At 38.6% G+C, this 18,972-nt stretch overlaps 2 protein-coding genes and 1 pseudogene across 2 annotated transcripts in view; 1 reads left to right on the forward strand and 2 right to left on the reverse strand.

Annotated features, from left to right (window-relative positions):
- The window catches only part of LOC111345725 (uncharacterized), a 38,818-nt gene extending 20,630 nt beyond the window's left edge, over window positions 1-18,188 (reverse strand). Inside the window, exons 1-3 of the mRNA XM_088751067.1 lie at window positions 18,070-18,188; window positions 9,238-9,503; window positions 8,676-8,790 (exon numbers count right to left, since the gene is read on the reverse strand). Of these exons, the coding sequence (XP_088607193.1) occupies window positions 8,676-8,790; window positions 9,238-9,503; window positions 18,070-18,160 (472 nt within the window). The 5' untranslated portion in view covers window positions 18,161-18,188. The remainder of the gene's footprint in view (window positions 1-8,675; window positions 8,791-9,237; window positions 9,504-18,069) is intronic.
- LOC148738133 (uncharacterized) lies at window positions 473-7,699 on the reverse strand. Its single transcript, XM_088747859.1, has 2 exons — window positions 7,364-7,699; window positions 473-1,132 (listed from the first exon to the last, which is right to left on the reverse strand). The coding sequence occupies exons 1-2, from the start codon at window positions 7,697-7,699 to the stop codon at window positions 473-475; spliced, it is 996 nt and encodes a 331-aa protein (XP_088603985.1).
- On the forward strand, window positions 9,629-12,870 carry LOC148738134 (uncharacterized; annotated as a pseudogene).
- Window positions 18,189-18,972: the final 784 nt, after the last annotated feature.

Consider the following 18,972-nt stretch of genomic DNA (forward strand, 5'->3'; position numbering starts at 1 on the left):
ATAAAAGCTATTCCAGGTGTGTTCTGATTAAATGACCTTGTGACAATTGACAAGACTGAAAGCTTACGGAAAGTGCACCACATGGAATGATGTTTGAGGACCAGTCATTTATCGAAGGGGGAGGGGGATTTGGAGGATCACATGCTTTTCAGGGGGGACGAATACAAAGTGTTGTAACAACCGCAAGTCTTTTCTAAATAAATGGCTGTTTAACAACAAAAGACAGCTTGGCACCGCCAACGACAGCTTGGCACCGCCAAGCGATAACCACGACCATGCGGAAACCGAACCACCGGAACCGTCGGAATGGACTGGATATTACATTTTTCCCTTTTTACAGAAAAAGTCTTTTCCTTATACAAAAGAAAACGCAACTAGAAAGCAATGTCCAATGTCTCCCAACTTCTAAGCTCCGACAGAAAATATTTCAGGTCATAATGTCTAGGTCCGGTGAGCAGAAGGTCAGTACAGTCTAGGTAACATAGTCTTTCAGATAGTCTGGTCGTCTCCGATCACGCCTTGGTCTGGTTACAGCTGCTGGGATCTCTGATGGTTTGTTCTGTTCCATTTGGTCACTGCTGCTGGTTTCAGCTGTTTCCTCGGTGTTGGTGTTAATCTCTTCTGGGATTGACTGAGGGTTGGAATTCATCAGGATTTTCTCTCTCCAATCCTCTGAGATTATTTCTTTCTCTGGGTCGTCCCTCTCTTCGCTGGTGTTGTCCTGGATTAACGCGTTAGCAATCTTGCACTGACTTGCATCTCCATACAGTTCCTGTCCATCTGTTATCCTCCGTGCTGCAATCCTTGATCTGTTGGTTCGAGCTACAGTGTAGAATGCTGGTTCATATGTTGTGGACCATTTGCTCCTCTTTTTTTGCTTTAACAGTACACGATCTCCTACAGAGAAGTTGTGTTCCGTGGTGTTCCTGTTCTCAGCATTCTTTTTTGTCTTTCCTTTGTATCTCTCATCCCTCTTATTGATGGCTGTGTCACGAGCATTCTCACTACTCTCCCTCACTTGATGGTCTAACTTTGTGATGACTTGTCTGTTCATAAGGGCTTCATACGGTGCTACTTCGGTGGTAGGGTGTGGTGTTGAGCGGTAGCCTGTCAGCATTTCTTTAATTCTTGACTTTCACCCACGTGACACCACACTTGACAACGGTTGCTATCCGCCATTAGTGTGCCCCTCAAGCGTAAACAGACAAAGAGATGCATAGTCGCTTTTACTGAATATGGTTCATTGTAGAGTGGTTGTATGTACTTCTGAAAGCGGAAAATTCATCGTGGCTGTCATACAATACCCAAGATTGTATTGAATCAAGGAGAAGAGCACGAAGAGCTTACGAGAGAGAGAAGAAGGCGCTGGATTTAAGCGATCAGTCGAGGCGATTACAGAGACGAAGAGAATCCTCGACAGTGAACGAGTATGTGGGTTACATTTTGTTACTGGAAAAGCTGCAGCCTCCTGGGATAGATATCACATCGACTGGGTGCCAACTCTAAACCTCGGAAAAGAACAAGCGAAGCAACCTACAGTCAAAGAAGAAGTGAGTTTGAGGGCCAAAAGGGCCAAAGAGCGCAGGAAGAGAAACATCGAGCGTCAACAAATCGAAGCAGCTAACTAGAAAAAAGAGCTGGAGCAAAGTGGTCTGGTTGTACAAAACATAGAATTTACCACTGCTAGCGCATCTACTGACAATGTTTCAAGCTCAGACCCTGATGAAGCTTGTGGCAGTACAAACTATGGATATTTTGACGGAAACGAGAGAGAGAAGGGAAATCGAACGGTCGTCCACATAATGGTTGATCGTTCTACTTCAACAGAGGACTTTGAAATAGTTTCTGAAGGCAGGAGAAATAGGGGAATTCAGGCACTAGAATTCAATAGTTGTTTAAGAACTCTGTGTATCATGCTCCAGACAAGGACCTCTTCCATTCTCCATATAAAGTTCGCCTTTACACCGGATTGTATCCATTTGAAGTACTTAATGGTAGTATTCATCATCATCATCATCATCATCATCATGTTTATTTGTTCAAGCAGGTTGAATTTATTGGCAACTGTATAAGCTGATGTGGACCTGCTGTTTTCCCACCCAACCCACCCCATGGGAGGACATCCAGCACACAGTAATCTCGTGCGTGGGAAATTAACGTCTCTTACCCCTTACCCTTTAAGAGACGAGACCTCCGGCTTTACGTCCTATCCGAGAAGACGAAACAATGTGAGTGAAGTGTCTTGCTTAAGGACTCAACGTTAAGCCCCAGCCAGGACTTGAACCCGGGCCGTTTAACCCAGAGTCCAGCGCATGTACGTCACCGTACGTATCAAGACGATCCAATTTAACCAATTTGAACAGCTTTCAAGAATTTATCATAATTTTGATGAAGTACGGTTAAATGTACTATTTCAAGATGTACTATTTTTAGCATACCGTTTTAAGGTGTCCTTAACAAGTGTGTCAAGGATATTCACCTCATGGATACATGCAATGGACTTGAGGTGGTCTGACTTCATTTATTGGCCAGAAAAGGAACAGCTATGGAAGACTATGCCAATATGTTTTCAATATACCTTTGGTCGTAACTATAATAATTGATTGTTTTGAGGTTTTTATTGAGAAACCAACAAATCTTATAGCCAGAGCTCAGACCTTTTCTTCATACAAGAATAATACCACTGTTAAGATTCTGATTGGAATTACACCCCAAGAAACTGTCTCTTTTGTTTCTGAAGCTTGGGTAGGAAGAACTTCGGATAAATTCTTAAACGGGAACTTTGGAATCCTAGAAAAACTGATACCAGGAGATACTACTGGCAGATAGAGGATTCACAATTTCTGAGAGTGTTGGGTTAAAGCAAGGAGAGCTAGTGATTCCTGCATTCACCAAAGGAAAAGCTCAACTAGACCCAGTAGATGTAGAGCGTTCAAGAGGCATATCCAATGTTAGGATCCTTGTGGAGCGAGTTATAGGTTTACCACAAAGGAAATACACTATTAGATAGAACACTCCCCACTAAATTCATGAGTTCCGACCTAAATGGTCCCACAGAGAACCAGGTACCCATAATAGATCATATTCTAAGAGTTTGTTCAGCCCTTGTAAATTTTTGCCCACCGATAGCACCATTTGACTATCTAATTTTTAAATCAGTTTTTATTGTTTTCGAAAATAATACCCTGGTAGAAATCTTTCCCAGAATCCGACAGGATATTGGAACCTTGATTATCCTATCAAGATCCTGTGGGATCCTAAGACTCTTATAAATGGGGATCCTAATCCTGGACAGAATCCTGTTTGGGATCCTGAGAGAATCCTACAGGATCCTGGAAAATATTTTCACAAGGGTAGTGCAAGAACTTTGTAATATATTAGTGACCAACCACTTCTAATGACCTACACTTTGGGCAGATACCTAAATACAATTTTGTACAGCTTGATTACTTTCAAAATATGCATTGCCACTATGGTAACTAATTATTGATATCTATTAGTGGAATGGTTTTCAATAATCCATTAAATACACTTTAGGGTAATACACCATAGTTCCATTTCTGTTATTTTGATCTTTACACTCTACTCATCATACTTTGTTTCACAGGTTAATGAAAACCATTCTAACTATTGGACAAAATTATTTAGCTGCTGATTAAGTGAACTAAAAGAGCAAAGAGAAATGTCTTGTTAACAAATAAGTTTTTGTAAACAAGTGTCAATCACTTAAATTGAGAACATTTGTGATGTAAATGCATGTCAAGGATGGCAAATATCAAGCTCATAGTGATTGTGGCTTTAACTAAAAAGCAACAACAACAACAACAAAAATTAATGAATTTTTGAATCAAATATATTTTAAATAGCAAAAGTCATCTTGCATGTTGTCAAAATAATATGAAAAACAGGAACAAAATATTTTCAATATTTTGCAAAATTAGTTCAAAAATGGCTGTATTTTCCTCTAAAAATGAAGTGCAGTATTTGTGCTTAGATTCATATTTCTGGTAAATTCTATGACAAAGTTGTACAATTCTATGTATCAATGTTAATGATTTGACATTATTTTACACCAATAGATATGTTTTTCTATTTATAAAATTCAGAAATGGTCAATATATTCTTATGAAAATAAATTGCAGTATTGGTCTTTAAATTCTTATCTCTGGTTAATTCTATGACAAAAAAATACAATTCTAAGTATCAATGTAAGTGATTTCATATTATTTTACACCAACAAAACTGTTTTAGTATACAAAACTCAGTGATTTCTCCTGCATTTAGATTGCAAACAATTTAAGTGCAAAATAAAAATTAATAAATGGCACAAAGTAGTGTTAATTAAGGATAGTAAACAACAGCTTGCAGTATTTAGTATTACTAGTGTTTTGTGGGTAACTAAATGGCTGCGTTGTTTGCACTCTATTATATGTGGTTCGAGTTTGATTGGAGTATCCATCAAAATATTCAGTGTGATTGTCAAGTTTTTCTTTTAACTTTTTAGCAGAAGAGAAATCAATTTCTTTTGCCCTTGCATAGGTAACATTACTTACATAAGTTGGAAGAGGCCATGAACATTTTACTTGCGTACGAGCCAACTTTTTGTTGATTCGAGTCCAACATTCGATATAAAATAAAACACTGGAAACGTGTGAGCACGATTCAGCTAGACCTGCCTTACAGCCTAAGCAATGAGCGGAGAAATATCTTCTATCTTTTCCTGTAATAAGCCAGCTATCGACGAGAGGACCATTCATACGTTGTTAATGTCGTACTGGAAACAATTCTTCCCTTCACGGACGCCACAGACCCAGAAGCCACTTGGTTGTATGCTTCGAGACTTCTGTAGTTCTTGAACTGGTCGTCAGTATAGTGACTTATTTTCAAAACCAAGAAACTGAACAAGTCCGACTGCTCTACTGGCGGTAAACACGATCAGTCTTCATTTAGAATAGTAGCTGGATCGATGCCGATTTTTTCAATTTTCTGGATGTAACGATTCTTTATATTACTCTCCAGTGATGTAGCATATTTCGAAAATACTGGTACTGACATTTACAGGACTATAAAAGCGCTTTTCAACGAGAAAATTAACAAACACTACCGAAATGGCATTACTTTACATACATTTCCTAGCTGCTGAGGGGCACAGTAATGGCGAACACTGTAATTGGACATGGCTGTGACGTCACGTGAAAGTCACGAATAGCCGCTCCGTCTTGTTAAGCAGTTTCATGAAGCTTTTCGCTTCGCCGTTAGCATGTGCTTGCTAACGGTGACCCGATGATGGTGAAATTCCTCTGTTTTAGCGAACTCTGCAAATTTTTCTGGAGTAGTTGGTTGGAAAGCTGTTGAGTGGGTCTTCACGACTTCGGGATACCTTTTTCTCTTGTCTATCTCGTCTCTTGAGCTAGCCTCAAGACATGTCCTATATATATTGAGAGACTAATTAAGCTGAACTTACTACCCTTGGAACACCGCAGAGAGATTACAAACTTGCTACAATATTTCAAAACATGAAATAGTCAGATAATTACCGATATTCCTGACTATCAGTGCACTTCTGATCCTCGTGATAAAACTCGTAACTATTATCCTAACAACTATAAAATAAGTTTCAAACACAAACAGGACCACTTTAGAAAATATTTTATTAAATAGGACTGCAGGACTGTGGAACACTCTTTCATACAACATGAAATGTAAAGTCTAGCTCCTAACATTTAAATCTAAATTAAACAACCTATCTTTTTCTAAATTCGTCTCATGCAGTACTCCAAGTTAGTATTTTACAAATTAAATAGCTTTATTTTTTTGTAAACATATACTAGCCTATTTACTGTCTTTTTTTATCGTAGAATAGGGGGTAAATCTCAAATGGGATGAAAGTTCTGTTCCTCTCTCTTGCCACTCTACTTTATTTTTTCTTTTCTTGTAATTGTGTGATGTAGATTAGTTGTTTGTATTTGTTGAACCATGGCGAATAAACTAAATTCATAAAAAATTAAATTGTCCATGACTGCTAGATTGTAAAGGCCATCAGGGTAGGGTCCACAGAAGTCTACACCTATGACATCCCACAGTTTCTTGGGTATATCTGTGACTTTGATGGGTTCCTGCCTGTGTTACTTTGTGGTAACCTGGCATTCATAACACTGACCAATGATCTGTTCACTCATACTGTTCATGGTTGGAAACCAATACTTGGCTCTTATCATTTGCTTTATTTTGGTTGTTCCCAGATGTCCAAGGTGGTCTGCAGCCTTAATGACTTTTCTATGTGGGCCTCTGGGTATAAAAATATGATTCATTCGGAAGAGTAACCCATCTACTGCATGTATACAACTCATTCTGCACATTGTAGATCGGCGTAATGCTGAACTTTGCATAGAACTATTTTCCACTCTTGATGTCTCTTATCCTTCCAATGCCATTAAATACGCCACTGCATTAATCAGTGGTTTCCTTGATTTCAGTTTTGAGATCCTTATTTTGCTTGACACTTTTGATACCTGGTGGTTTTTCCTAGATTCTCACGTCATTAGTCTCGTCAAAAGAGCCATCTTCTCTGATCTGTAACATACCCAGCTCTTTAAGGGTACTTTTGCTAATGAGGGGTTAGGAATTGATTCTTCTTCTGGTCACAATCAACCTCGCGACTGCTCCACAGGCCTGGTTCCTTACAATGGCTGTAAACTCTTCTTTCACAGGTAGCTCACTCTGCAAGGTGCTTAGCTTTACCCTGCTTGGTTGTAGTGTAAGTTTCACACTGGACCGATTTGTCAGCGCTTTAAATTGGTGTCCAACTATTAAATTTAGTTCTGCTCCGCTCTTCAATCTTCACCGATACAGTTCTGTCTTCACCATCTGTTTTGATTTTCTTCAATTGCTTTAGAAGTCCTACGGTTTGGCAGAAGAACTCATCATCAGAACTTGGTGAGTTGTCAGCACTTCTTCTTCAGCGATTTTCTTTACACGGCGCTCGTAACTTAGATTCTCTTGTGGTTTGTGATTGCGTTTCGGCTCGTTGCCTTTCTTGCTATTGTGTGGGCCTTTGGACTTGCACACAGAACTAAAGTGATTGAACTTTTGACATTTCATGCATTTTCCTCCGGATGCTGAACAGTTCTTGTCTTCCTCGCGATTTGAGCAGCTTCGATTAAAACAGCGTCAAATCCCATTTTTTGTTGAGGGCTTTTTGGATGAGCGATCGATTCTGTGTTGTTTGAATGAGGTCTTCCAAGACTTGTTCATCGCAGTTGGCTTCGAATACGCAGTTATTGGTTTTCTCTCTTAAACGTGCAGCATAAGAGTTCGTTGTTTCGTCGTGTGACGGTGTCATTTTTAGGAATACGTATCTTACGTGGTGTTTATTTTTCTTCTGCATGAAGCAGTCATTCGGCTTCTTTTTCAACTTTTCGTATTCGTTGCCACCATCTGTCGGGTTTTGCCAACTTTTCTCCAAGCGGACGAGTTCTTTCGTGCCATAAATGATGAGTGCATTTTTCTTGTCGAGTGGTTCCGTAATCTTGAAATGTCTGAATTCCATTCCGATTTCTTCGAGCCAGTCGTCCCACGCTTTTCTTTTAGCAATCAGGTCATCTCCTGGGGCAAATGGTTGAGATTTTAGATTTCTCGTTTCCGTTATAACTTGCACTGAAGCTGCTGAGCCGGCATCAGCTTGTTTTGTTTCAGACATGCTTTTTGGATCGATCGATTCACACGTTGTAGTTTTTTGCTTGCTTGCCTCTTTCGCTGGGCTTCAAACTTTGCTTGCTCGGTTTCTCTTGCTTTCTTCTCTACTTCTGCTGTTTAATCGGGCGTGTTATCCTCCTCGCCAGCATAATAACCGAGGGGGTTCTCTAAATAAATGGCACTCTTAATGATAAAAGAACTTTGTCTGCTACAACTGACAGCGTAACACCGCCACGCGATGTCCACGAACATGAGCAAACCGAACCACTGGAACCGTTGGAATGGACTGGATATTACAAGTGTGATACATTTATCTTAATTAACGTTTTGTGGTGCATTATCACTCAGTATTTTTACGAGTTGTGCCGTATTTTTGACGAGCCCGTAGGGCAAGTCAAAATACAAACAACGAGTAAAAATACTCAGGGATAATACGCAGCAAAACGTTCAATAAGAGATTTATTATCCAACGCGCCAAATTGTTATTTCAGTGCGGATGAATTTCGCGGATATCTATTTACGGGAATGCAAAGCGGAACGGAATCAGCGCGTTGTCGTGTTGCTGTTTCTGTTGTCTTCAATAAATGATCACATTTTAATGTCGTTTGACTGCTTTTTTTCGTTCGTTTTATCTAATTCATTTGGATCGATATTTGCCAGCCATTCCGACTCTTAATCGTTAGAAGAATAATTTGAATTTTCCGCCATTTTTGTTCATAACCTCAATCCAATTAGTCACTTGAGTGATGCGAGAAAACATGTCTAACTGGTTCTCTGAAGTACAAATACCGCGATATGTTTGTACTTGTCTTGACCGTTATTTGTACTCTAATAAGAAGCAAACTTGGATAGTGAATGACTCTTAAGTCCGCGGAAGACATGTCGAGGCATACGAGACCAGGGTAACATGGATGAAAAAGAGACGCATAATTGTAGAAGTTAACATGATTATTATAGCGCACATGCAAAATAACTCTTACCTTTTTCACAGTGGTCTCCCGTGTAACCAGGTGGACACACACACTTGTATCCCTTGTCCGTAAATCCAACCAGGCAAGTTGCATTGTTGTAGCACATGTTGAAACAACACTTGTTCTGATGGGGAAAGATATTCAGCCTTATTTTTCACAAGATAACGGAGATGATATTCATGCGAGCGATTTATACTTTTTATCCATACGGGGCATACTTGGAAATTTTCCTTTTTTGTTTACAAAAATAAAGAAGCCTCGACTTTGCCCTGTTCTGTTGTAAAGTATGACATAAGCGGCTAGAGAATGAAAAAAGTGAAGGGGGGAAGCCAGACGTTATCCCTTCTTGATATTCTGACAAGACACGCTGTCTTAGCCAATCAGAATGCGCATCATATACGAACTTTATTTCATTTATTTAATTATCTTTTTTTGGTTTTGAGCTACAATTGCCTCATCTGAGTTGCCGAAGACTAACAGAAGAGCGAGGAAACTCTCTTAAACGGTACACAAGGCTTTCGAACAGCAGTAAACTCAAAAACAAAAAACAAAATAAAAATAAAACTTTTACCTCTGTGCCCCTATACATAAAGCCTGCCATCGGTTTTAGATCATTTGGGTGTTGTAAGTGGTCCGACTCACTCAATTCACATAACACTTTATCTTTTTCTCCAGAGGTTCCCATGTTGATCGATTTACATCTGTCTTCCATAGTACACCAATTTCTGCAGTGACTATACATATGCATTCCGACTGGTAATAAAATGTTTTTAAAGATGTGACCCACCAATCTATATCCATCTTTTTGTTGCAAGAACTTTACACGCCGACAGCTATCTATAAATCAGACATTGGAGGAAAGCTTTTGTTAGGCATGCAAAACTTTTCGCGTAGGTAAAGTAACGTTGAATAAGACCATCATTCAGAAAAAACCATGTCTTCTCAGGGATTTGACAGTTTTCATGAACACGGGACTGCCTAGTACAATGGTCACGGATCAAAACAAAATCAAACCAAACCTGCCCGATTATGAAGTGTTTTCTTTCGAAATAAAGAACAAAACATGGAGAAATATTAGCTACGCGAGCTTCCGTAGTATTGTCAGTGGTGTTTACGACGAAATCGTCTACTACAGGAGAAATGTATTCAATGTACCATCTTGCCGCGCACTGAAGAATTTCATTAAAGAATTAACTTTCTTGATCAAGCAGCTCAACGCAGATTCTGACTTGAACTCAGTTGTTTTGAAAGCATTTATGGGGCTCCCAACTTTGATCCTGCAGAAACCGTCCGTTACTTCTAAGGAACACAGCGCAGGAACAGAGAGTCGATTAGCTCTCTGGAAACCCTTGTTTGATTTGTTGGTAAAAGAAATGAGGTTTATACAGGGGCAATTTGTGAACTTTAGGAAAGCTAGAACAGTCGAGGACGTTTTAAAAACTGGGCTTGTCACCAGGTTGATACATTTAAAAATATTTGAAAATACAAATTAAGTTACACTGGTGGTTAAAAGCGTTTCTGAAATTATAAACAATTAAAATGTTTCGGTCGGAATCACGGGCCCTCTTTCACTTCCCCTGAAGAAGGTCCGTGATTGCGACCGAAACGTCGGGAACATTTTTAATTGTTTATAATTTAAGAAACGCTTTTAACCACCAGCGTAACTTAATTTGTATTTTCAAATATTTTATAATAGTCGAGGACGTATCCAAAGTTTTTTCAAAGCTGGTTCTGCAAGGAAAATTGTCAGCTACATTGAAACTACTAGATAACGAGAGCTCGTCTGGCCTACTCAACCTATCACCAGACGTCCTGCGAGGGCTACATGATAATTATCCTGTGGCGGCCATTATTGCAGAGGAGAGTCTGCTGCGATCTCATAGAGGAAGAAATGATTTACCATTCAGTAAGCAAAACCAAGGGCTCAGCAGGGCCATCGGGAATGGACTCAGAGCTCTATAGGAGAATCCTGCGCTCTACGAGCTTTAAGACTGAGGATAAAATCCTTAGAGAAGACATAGCTGTGTTCACGAGAATCTGCTTAAGAAATCATATCATTCATCTTTACATCCCGCTCGACAAGGACCCTGGAATCAGACCAACTGGTGTTGGAGAGGTCCTGCAATGAAGAAGGAACGGATGGAATTCCATCGATCGATGCAAGTAACGCCTTTAACTAAATGAACAGGTCAGTGGCTTTGCACAATATCGATATCACATGCAAAGAAATGGCGCTCTATGTAATAAACACCTATAGAAGCCCTTCTAGACTGTTTATCTGCGGTGGAGGTGAAATACTTTCACATGAAGGCAATACGCAGGGGGATCCCCTAGCAATGCCGTGGTACTCAGTCATTACATCTATAATGATTCAGAATCTGAGGGCGCACTGGCCGATGGTCAAACAGGTGTGGCTTACAGACGACTCTGCTGGAGGAAGGAGAATCGCGTACTTGTACAACTGGTACAAGTAATTAAGTAAGTAGGGAGAAAAGTATGGATATCTCATGAACGGGTCAAGGAGCTGGTTGCCTGAGACACTTGCAGATGAAGCAAAGAGGGTGTTTAGAGACGAAGCCAACATAAGAACTGAAGGTCAGGCCGTCTAGGAGCAGTCATTGCGTCGCAAAAATACAAAGATCTGTATTGGGAAGAGAAAATTTAGCCTATGGAAAGAGGAAATCGAACGGCTCTCTGAATTAGCAAAGAGTCAGCCTCAATCAGCGTACATTGCCTTCACAAAAGGGTATAAGTCAAAGTTCGCTTACTTTATGCCCACTATAGATTCGTTTGAGGATTATGTCGATCGAATCCAGGAGGCGATTGACGACCTACTTCTTCCAACTTTGTTCGGCATATCAGAGTCTAACGAGGTGCGTCTACTTGTCACACAACGGCTCAAGAGGGACTGGGTATGCCAGATTTGAGAGCTGAGGCACCACAACAATTTGCTGCCTCGAAGTCAATAACTACTGCGCACGTAGACTCTATCACATCACAGAGTACCTTTATGGCGCCAGGCGAAAGCTCTACAGAGGAGTCTAAGAGACACAATGGTTCACTTAAGAGGGCGCGTGAGAAAGAGAAAATGGAAAGCATTGACTCTACTCTTTCCCCAGATCTGCTGCGACTAGTTAATTAATCAAGAGACAAGGGCGTATGCTTTTGGTTAAATGCGATGCCTCTCGCAGATCAGGGTTTGGCCCTTAATAAGCAGGAGTTCAGACACTCGCTACGATTACAGTATAATTTGCCCCTAGTCGATCTACCAAGTCTATGTGTGTGTGGGGATAATTTTACTGTAGGCCATACCCTCTCATGTAAAAATGGGGGCTTTGTAGCGCAGGGACATGATGGTGTCCGTGATTTATTAACGGTATTCATCAATAAGGTCTGCAACGATGTGGAAATTGAACCACGCCTTCAACCGTTCGACAACGAACGGCTACATTTGAGAAGTACCGAACGGAAGTTGCGTAAGCACACAGGACACGCTTTTAGAGATGACGCAATGCGAAAGTTGCATAAGCACGTGTAGGCTAGATCACGAGGTTGTAACAGGAGACCCGTGGTATATGATGTAATTAGTTTTTGTGTGTGAGAGCAGAAATTAAGAGAGACGTTGTGAAAACGAGGACGAGAATAAAACAGAAATTGTTAAGGACAATTTTTGAGTACGTGAGTTAGAGTGTACCCCACAAGTTCGGTACAGTATTATGACAAGCTCTGAAGCAAGAGTAGACATCAAGGCGCGAGGTTTCTAGTCAAGAGGAGTAACGGCATTTTTTGATGTAAGAGTTACTCACGTTAACTCCAAGTGTTACCAGAACAAGACAACATCCAAAGTGTTCAAGGGGCAAGAGGAGGAGAAGAAACGCAAGTACCAGCAGCGAGTGCTAGATAAATACATGGGTTCATTCACACCTTTAGCAGTGTTTGGAAGCAATGGCGGAATAGGGAATGGGTGTCAGCGTTTCCTGAAGCACCTTACAGATAACTAGCTCAGAAGGACACCGAGCCGTACAAAACCGTCATCGCATGGCTCAGGACACAAATCTCTTTCGAACTTCCAAGATCGGTACACGCATGCGTGAAAGGTTCACGAACGCCTGTTCACAGCGGCAGAGAACACTCCTCAGACTGCAAAATAAAGGTCGCCTTAGCGGGCATCTGTTTTTTTTCTTTTGGGCAACTTTTAAGCTGAATGCATATTGTTTCATACATGATGTTGAATTTCTTTATGAAGTTTTCGTACACCAATTTTATCAATTATATTTTGTGAATAATCTTTAGTTGTGGATAAAGTTATTATTAGTTTTCTTTGTTAAATTAGATTAAAGATTGAAAGTTACTGAGTATTTCAAATATTGATGGGCCAAAACTTCTGTCCATTCGGATTTTGAAATCCATCTACTCAAAAAATTGGATTGTCTATCGTATCGTACTTCCTATGGTTAGCCTTTGGTCGACATATATTGAACCACTAAGTGACCAGACTATTCAATTTATAACTCATCTGCATTAATACCCTTTTTCCTAATAAAATTCTGACGATTCCGCCATGTAAGCACTAGAAGTTATATTTCTTTGAGGGAAAAAATTCAAAAAAGCGGCTGCAATATTTGATTTGGTTTCCGTTTCATGCGTTTATTGGTGGATTAATAGTTTAACAATATAAAACGCTTTCGGATAAAAACGAATTTCAGTTGATGTTGCTCATAAAAAGTAAATACCAAGGAAAAAGACTCTGCAGAGGCTAAGATAAGCAAACTTTTTTTCCGATTTAAAAATTTTATCATTAATTGCTATTGTTTCCACCAAAAATTTTAAAAGCAGAATGTCTCGAACAAAAACGAATCTGAGTGGATAGGGTACAGAAACAAAAGTGGTAAAAGGAAAGGCTTTCGTAAGCTAAGGCGAGGGAGCTTTTAACATGTAATTTAAAAATGTTTATCATTAGTATTTTCCCATTCATCATAATGCTTTGAAAATATGTTAGTCCCTCGAAGTAGTATCTTCATTTCTGTGAATATTTCACCATTTACTTTAATTAATTATTAAATGGTCAAAATTTGAATTTTTGCAATCAAGCATAGCGTGTAATATATGATGTTATGCCCCTATATGTGTTTATTTTGACTATCTCTGAAGCTTTATCCCAAGTTGAAAACCAAAACAATAAAAGTAAAGAATAATGTCAAGGTAGATGGAATTTTTTAGAAAATCATTTCCTTTTACGCTTCTTATGACCTCACACCTTGTTTATTGTAATCTTCCTCAACTAGATTTGAACAAAGGAAAAACGGCATTCTTTCCCCCACTTTAACCTTTCTTTACATTTTTTTTTTAACCAAATTTTAACAGCTGGAGAAAACAGCCTGTATTTGCTGAATAAAACTCTTTGTGAAAAATATGGCTCTCGTCATTTTACCGACTTGAGCTAAAGTGCTCGTGAGAAGCTTGAAAGATAAAGAAAAAGTTAAGCAGGATCAATTTCCACTTTCTTGATGTATTTTTTCTTGATATATTTATATTTTTATTCGATACATATCTTTTCTTGATAATTTCCACTTTCTTGATACGATTTTTCCAACTTCAGACATATGCAAGTCGAAAGAGTTTAGCCTTTAGAGCAAAGGATAAATTAATAGGAATTTTTATTATTGAATTTTACCATAACTTGCAGCAATTTCGCAATCTGATTGGCCACTTTGTCGTTGTTGATACGGAGTACAGACAATGCTTCTTGGATCATCCTGTCTCGCAAAGTGTCACGCGTAGAAAGAATCCACAACATTTTGGCCACTGTGATGACGAATATCGTTGTCAATAAGAGTGCAAACCATGCTAAAACACTGTCCATTTGTTAATTATATTCTCAAGGATCATTCATCTCTCTCTTTCGGAACTTGCACTGAGTTAATTCTTAATGACTCATCAATCAAAATTTCTTCATTTTATTTGTCATACATAGATATATGTAAGAAATAAATATATGTTATTCACCAGCCAGGAGGTCCGTATTGGGAAAAACTGTGGCCGAGGTCTTGGATACCGCCCGGGGCCGTAGGCCGAGGGCGGTACTCAAGACAGAGGGCACAGTTTTTCCCGATACGGACCGATCTATGCTGGTGAATAACACTTCAATTTTTTTCTAACACATAACAAAATGATTGCCCAAAGAACCCGAATGGTTTAGGGCTACAATTACGAGTTTAATTACGGGAAAATCCTCCATAAATTTAACAATTTGTTAGCAAGTGGATGATAAAGAATACAGACGTTATTCAAATTAAAGAAAAAGCTTTCGCTGAAATATTCTTAATTTTTAAATGTAACTGAAAAGGCTTCCGAGCAAACTTTGAAAGATTTTCTGAAAAGTAACTGTCACCATAAGAAACCTGTCAATTGAAGAAGAAAAAAAAGGGTACGCTTTTGAATGAACAACGTAAGAGTGACACACGAGTTAAATGACAATGCGACGATCTTCTCGTTAAAAAAAAACACTCAGAGATCATACGGAAAGGATTGTTTATTTCCAACGACGATTAATCTTCGAAGATTTACCTCTGTTCCGTTTTAAAATGTCACGGAAAGTCAAATTGTAAGTGAATGCAAATGTGTGTTTTGAGTTGTTAGTCTGCTTGTTCGTTTTCTGCAGTGGTGTGTGTAAATGTGTCCTTCGACTAAAAAGCTGAAGTCAGTGAGACTCTTTCCAGCTAGACACAAGGGGATTTAATGCGAATTTTGTTCATCAAATTCCTCCGCTTTCTGAAGGGAAATTTACGGTAGAAATGTCTAAATTCAAGGGATTTGCAAGAATAAGCGGAAGTGTATTTATAGAAGAACTTAAAACTTCGCTCAACGCTTCACAAACGACCAAATTTGTGTTGAAAAATTAAGATATCAATGAATGAGAGTCACAGTGATTAACTGCAACCACCTCTCGTTGTAACTTTCTGAGTTACTTTTTGTGAAGGATTATTAATTAAAAAATTGTTTTTAGGCCGCGTTTCAATCGTTTTTAAAACAAATTTACCATCAACTTTATTTCAAAGTCAATTTTTGCAGAAAAGCCATAGTGATTTGAGAGCGAGAGAGAAGAAAGAATGAATATTATTTATCGCCAACAGGTCGTGACCGAAGTCTTTGCTCAAAAATTCTGCCCGGCCGGCAAATTAAAATGAGATATATTTGTGAAAACCTGCAAAGAAGCTTGAAATGTTCTGCAAAGTGAAACGGATACCGCCCGCCGTGAGTGGGCCGGATGGGGAGAATATTGCCCGCTCTCGGAACTAATCAGATTGCAGGATTTGTAGAATAAGCTCTACGTAAAAATAGCTATCGTAAATTGCTACAAATTTTCTTTTTTTGTACGGATCGTTAATATGTGGAATAATTTGCCTAAAGATATTGTACACGCAGGATCATTGACTTTATTTCGTAACAGACTAAAGATTTACATGAATATTGATTGAGATGATGGTAAACAGTTTTTAACTATCTGTATATAATGTTTTGATCTTTTTATTCGGGGAATCTTTTATATAGGGTTAACCTCTAGAATATCCCCTTTCGAGAGATACTTTTTACAATTTTTATTTTCCTTTCTCTTGAATAAAGTATTGTATTGTATTGTATTGTAATACCACCCGCTCAAGAACTGAGAAAAAAATTATAATGATTTATTCCAAGTCGACTATGAATACTTTATTTCCCTGCTTAATTGCCTTTCACAGGCTAGTTCAGCTCAAAATATTATTGAAATATCCTGCCTATTGCTAAGCTATTGCCTACATTGCATGTAAATAACGTCCCTCTCAAGAGAGGCCATCGAAAAGAGCTAAGCGGAGGAGAAAGCCATCTTTCTATTAGTGATGTTCTCGAGGGCACGAAGACGATTCTGATGATATTAAATAAGGACGCAAGAGTCATTAGGATTTTTCGCCCATTTCTAATTTTTGGATCAAAAAAAACAAGAGAGGGTGTCTTCTTAAAACCAATCGAAAATCATGAATAATCCATGGTTTTTCCCACGACATTGCTATATTAGGAAATGTTATGTTATTACTCACGTCGGGTTTTTCTCTGTAAAAAACATAAAAGTCTGTGAAAAAAATAGTTTAAAGTGGATAATATTCTTGCAATTCTTCTAGAGGAATCGAAATACTGAAATAAAACAAGAAAGAAATGTTTTGGTTGAAATTAATTGTGACCTTCCTTCGACGAATTTTTTCTTTTTCTTTAATTTTTAGAAGGTCTCTATGAGTCACTGTATGCTGAGTTAGTTCAGGCATTTTTTTTTTCAACGGACAGCCCATTAGACCTAACCTACAGGATCTCTTTTTGTTTTCTTACACAAAGTAAATCATTAATCGCATATCAATCCAGTGCGTCTAAGTTTACACAATACCACCAAAGAGGCATAATTGTGAGACAAACTTTTCTATAATACAACTAATGATGTTTTTTTCTGTTATATTCAATTTTCCGCTGTGGACTAAACCATTTCAAAACTTTTCAATGTCACATTGTTTGAAACAGATGCTTGAAGTTTTAATATAACAAGCACAGCTATTTTTTCTTCTTCATAAAAAGATTTGAATACATACTCTGTTATTTTGATGCATTGAGAAAGAACTGAATTCAAAAGCTCTTCAACCACCTGTAGTTAAAAGTTACGACGATATAAAGTGCTTCTCAAAGTTTTCATGCTCATTACGTTTGCTATAGCTGACACGTTGATTCATTTTTACGAATCTAATGGTTCAGAGTCTTAAATAGAAATTGCAAAAGATACCTCTTGAGCAGCAAAAACCTTTTAAACAAAATTCCCCCGTTTGATTTTCTCTCCTCAAGTTACAAAGGTCTGAGTGTCTCTTATTCATTGCCATGCATTATTGCAAAAATATTTCTTTCCACTCCGAAAGATAGCTTTTATTACGTATTTATGATTGTTTAATGATAGAATTGATCTGAATAAAATCTTGTAAAAATGTAAAACTTAGGAAAGGTCGCCCAAAAGTTTGAACCAACATACCCCGAATAAAGTTCCCACACACACCAACGATTATGATACAACTGGTCTAGAAAATTTCTAAATTTTTGGGCACTTTGTGAAATCGTAGTTTCCTTCTTCCTCATTTTAATCACCTACTCTTGTTGACAAAATACTAAATTTCTTTGCACTCAAGCTTTTTCGAGATGGTCATGTCCGTTTTTACTTCAGAGCCCTATCGATGTGGTAAATTAGGATTTCCAAACCCCCTGAAAAGTGCATAATTTTTGGTCCCTATTCCTCGGGCCCTTGCTTTCCTGTAACTCCAGGTTTCCATTACTTCAAGAGTTGCCATAGTCTACATTTTCATCCAACCCACACAAAAGAATTTCAAAGTTAACTCACCATGGTTTGCAACTGTTAAGGTGTGGAACCAGCCTCCAAACAAAAAAAGAAGAAATATGAAAGAGAGCATCGGGCAGCGACGGCAGGCCATCTTCAGAGTCTTGTCAAAAAAGAAAGCGTTTTTAACCCACCATCAGAGTGGTTCACTTTACAAAAATATTTTCAGTAAAGTGAGATAAATGCAGCAACCATCAGTTGCCCATCTCTGGCACTGCTAGGGTTGTAGAGTTAAAACGGCGAAGTTTCATTCCTACCGTCATTTATTATTAATTAAAATTGGCGGGAAACAAGTTTCTTAACTGTTCTTGTCTACTATTTTCTTCAAACGTCATTTGTGCATGAAAAATGCCCATTACAAGCTTCTTGTTTTGTGGAATTTCGAAGAGGAATTTCTCTGAAACATTGATCAAAACGAAATGACAGAACGACGAAAAAAGAAAACAGAAAGAAAAGAAAAATCTAGACTGAGAGATACTAATTGTTATGATGATTATTTGTACTATCACTCATTAACTTCCCTTGGGGTACGTAGATTCTCAACCATAGGAGCCAATTTTGACTAATGTAAAGGCCTGGCTAAAGTAGGAAACTTTGTTGCGGAAACATTGTTGCGGAGGCAGATGTTTCCCAGTTTAGCGCGCGGGAAATATATGTTGCGGAAACAAATTTTGCTGCCTGCAGACAAAAACATTTTTTTTTCCCGGACACAAATTTTGCGTCCGAAACATATGTTTACCAGTTTAGCCACGATGAAAACAATGTTGATTAGATTCCAGTGCCGCTCGCACATTGAAAAATGTTTCCTAGCAACGGCGAGCAGACAACAATTAAAATGGCTGACTGCGAAGAAATTCAAGCAGGTCACGCTCAAAGAAAAGGAAAGGGAAGGGAAAGGAATAGGAA

This window comes from Stylophora pistillata, chromosome 2 (assembly GCF_964205215.1).
Source record: "Stylophora pistillata chromosome 2, jaStyPist1.2, whole genome shotgun sequence".
Classification (NCBI taxonomy): Eukaryota; Metazoa; Cnidaria; class Anthozoa; order Scleractinia; family Pocilloporidae; genus Stylophora; species Stylophora pistillata.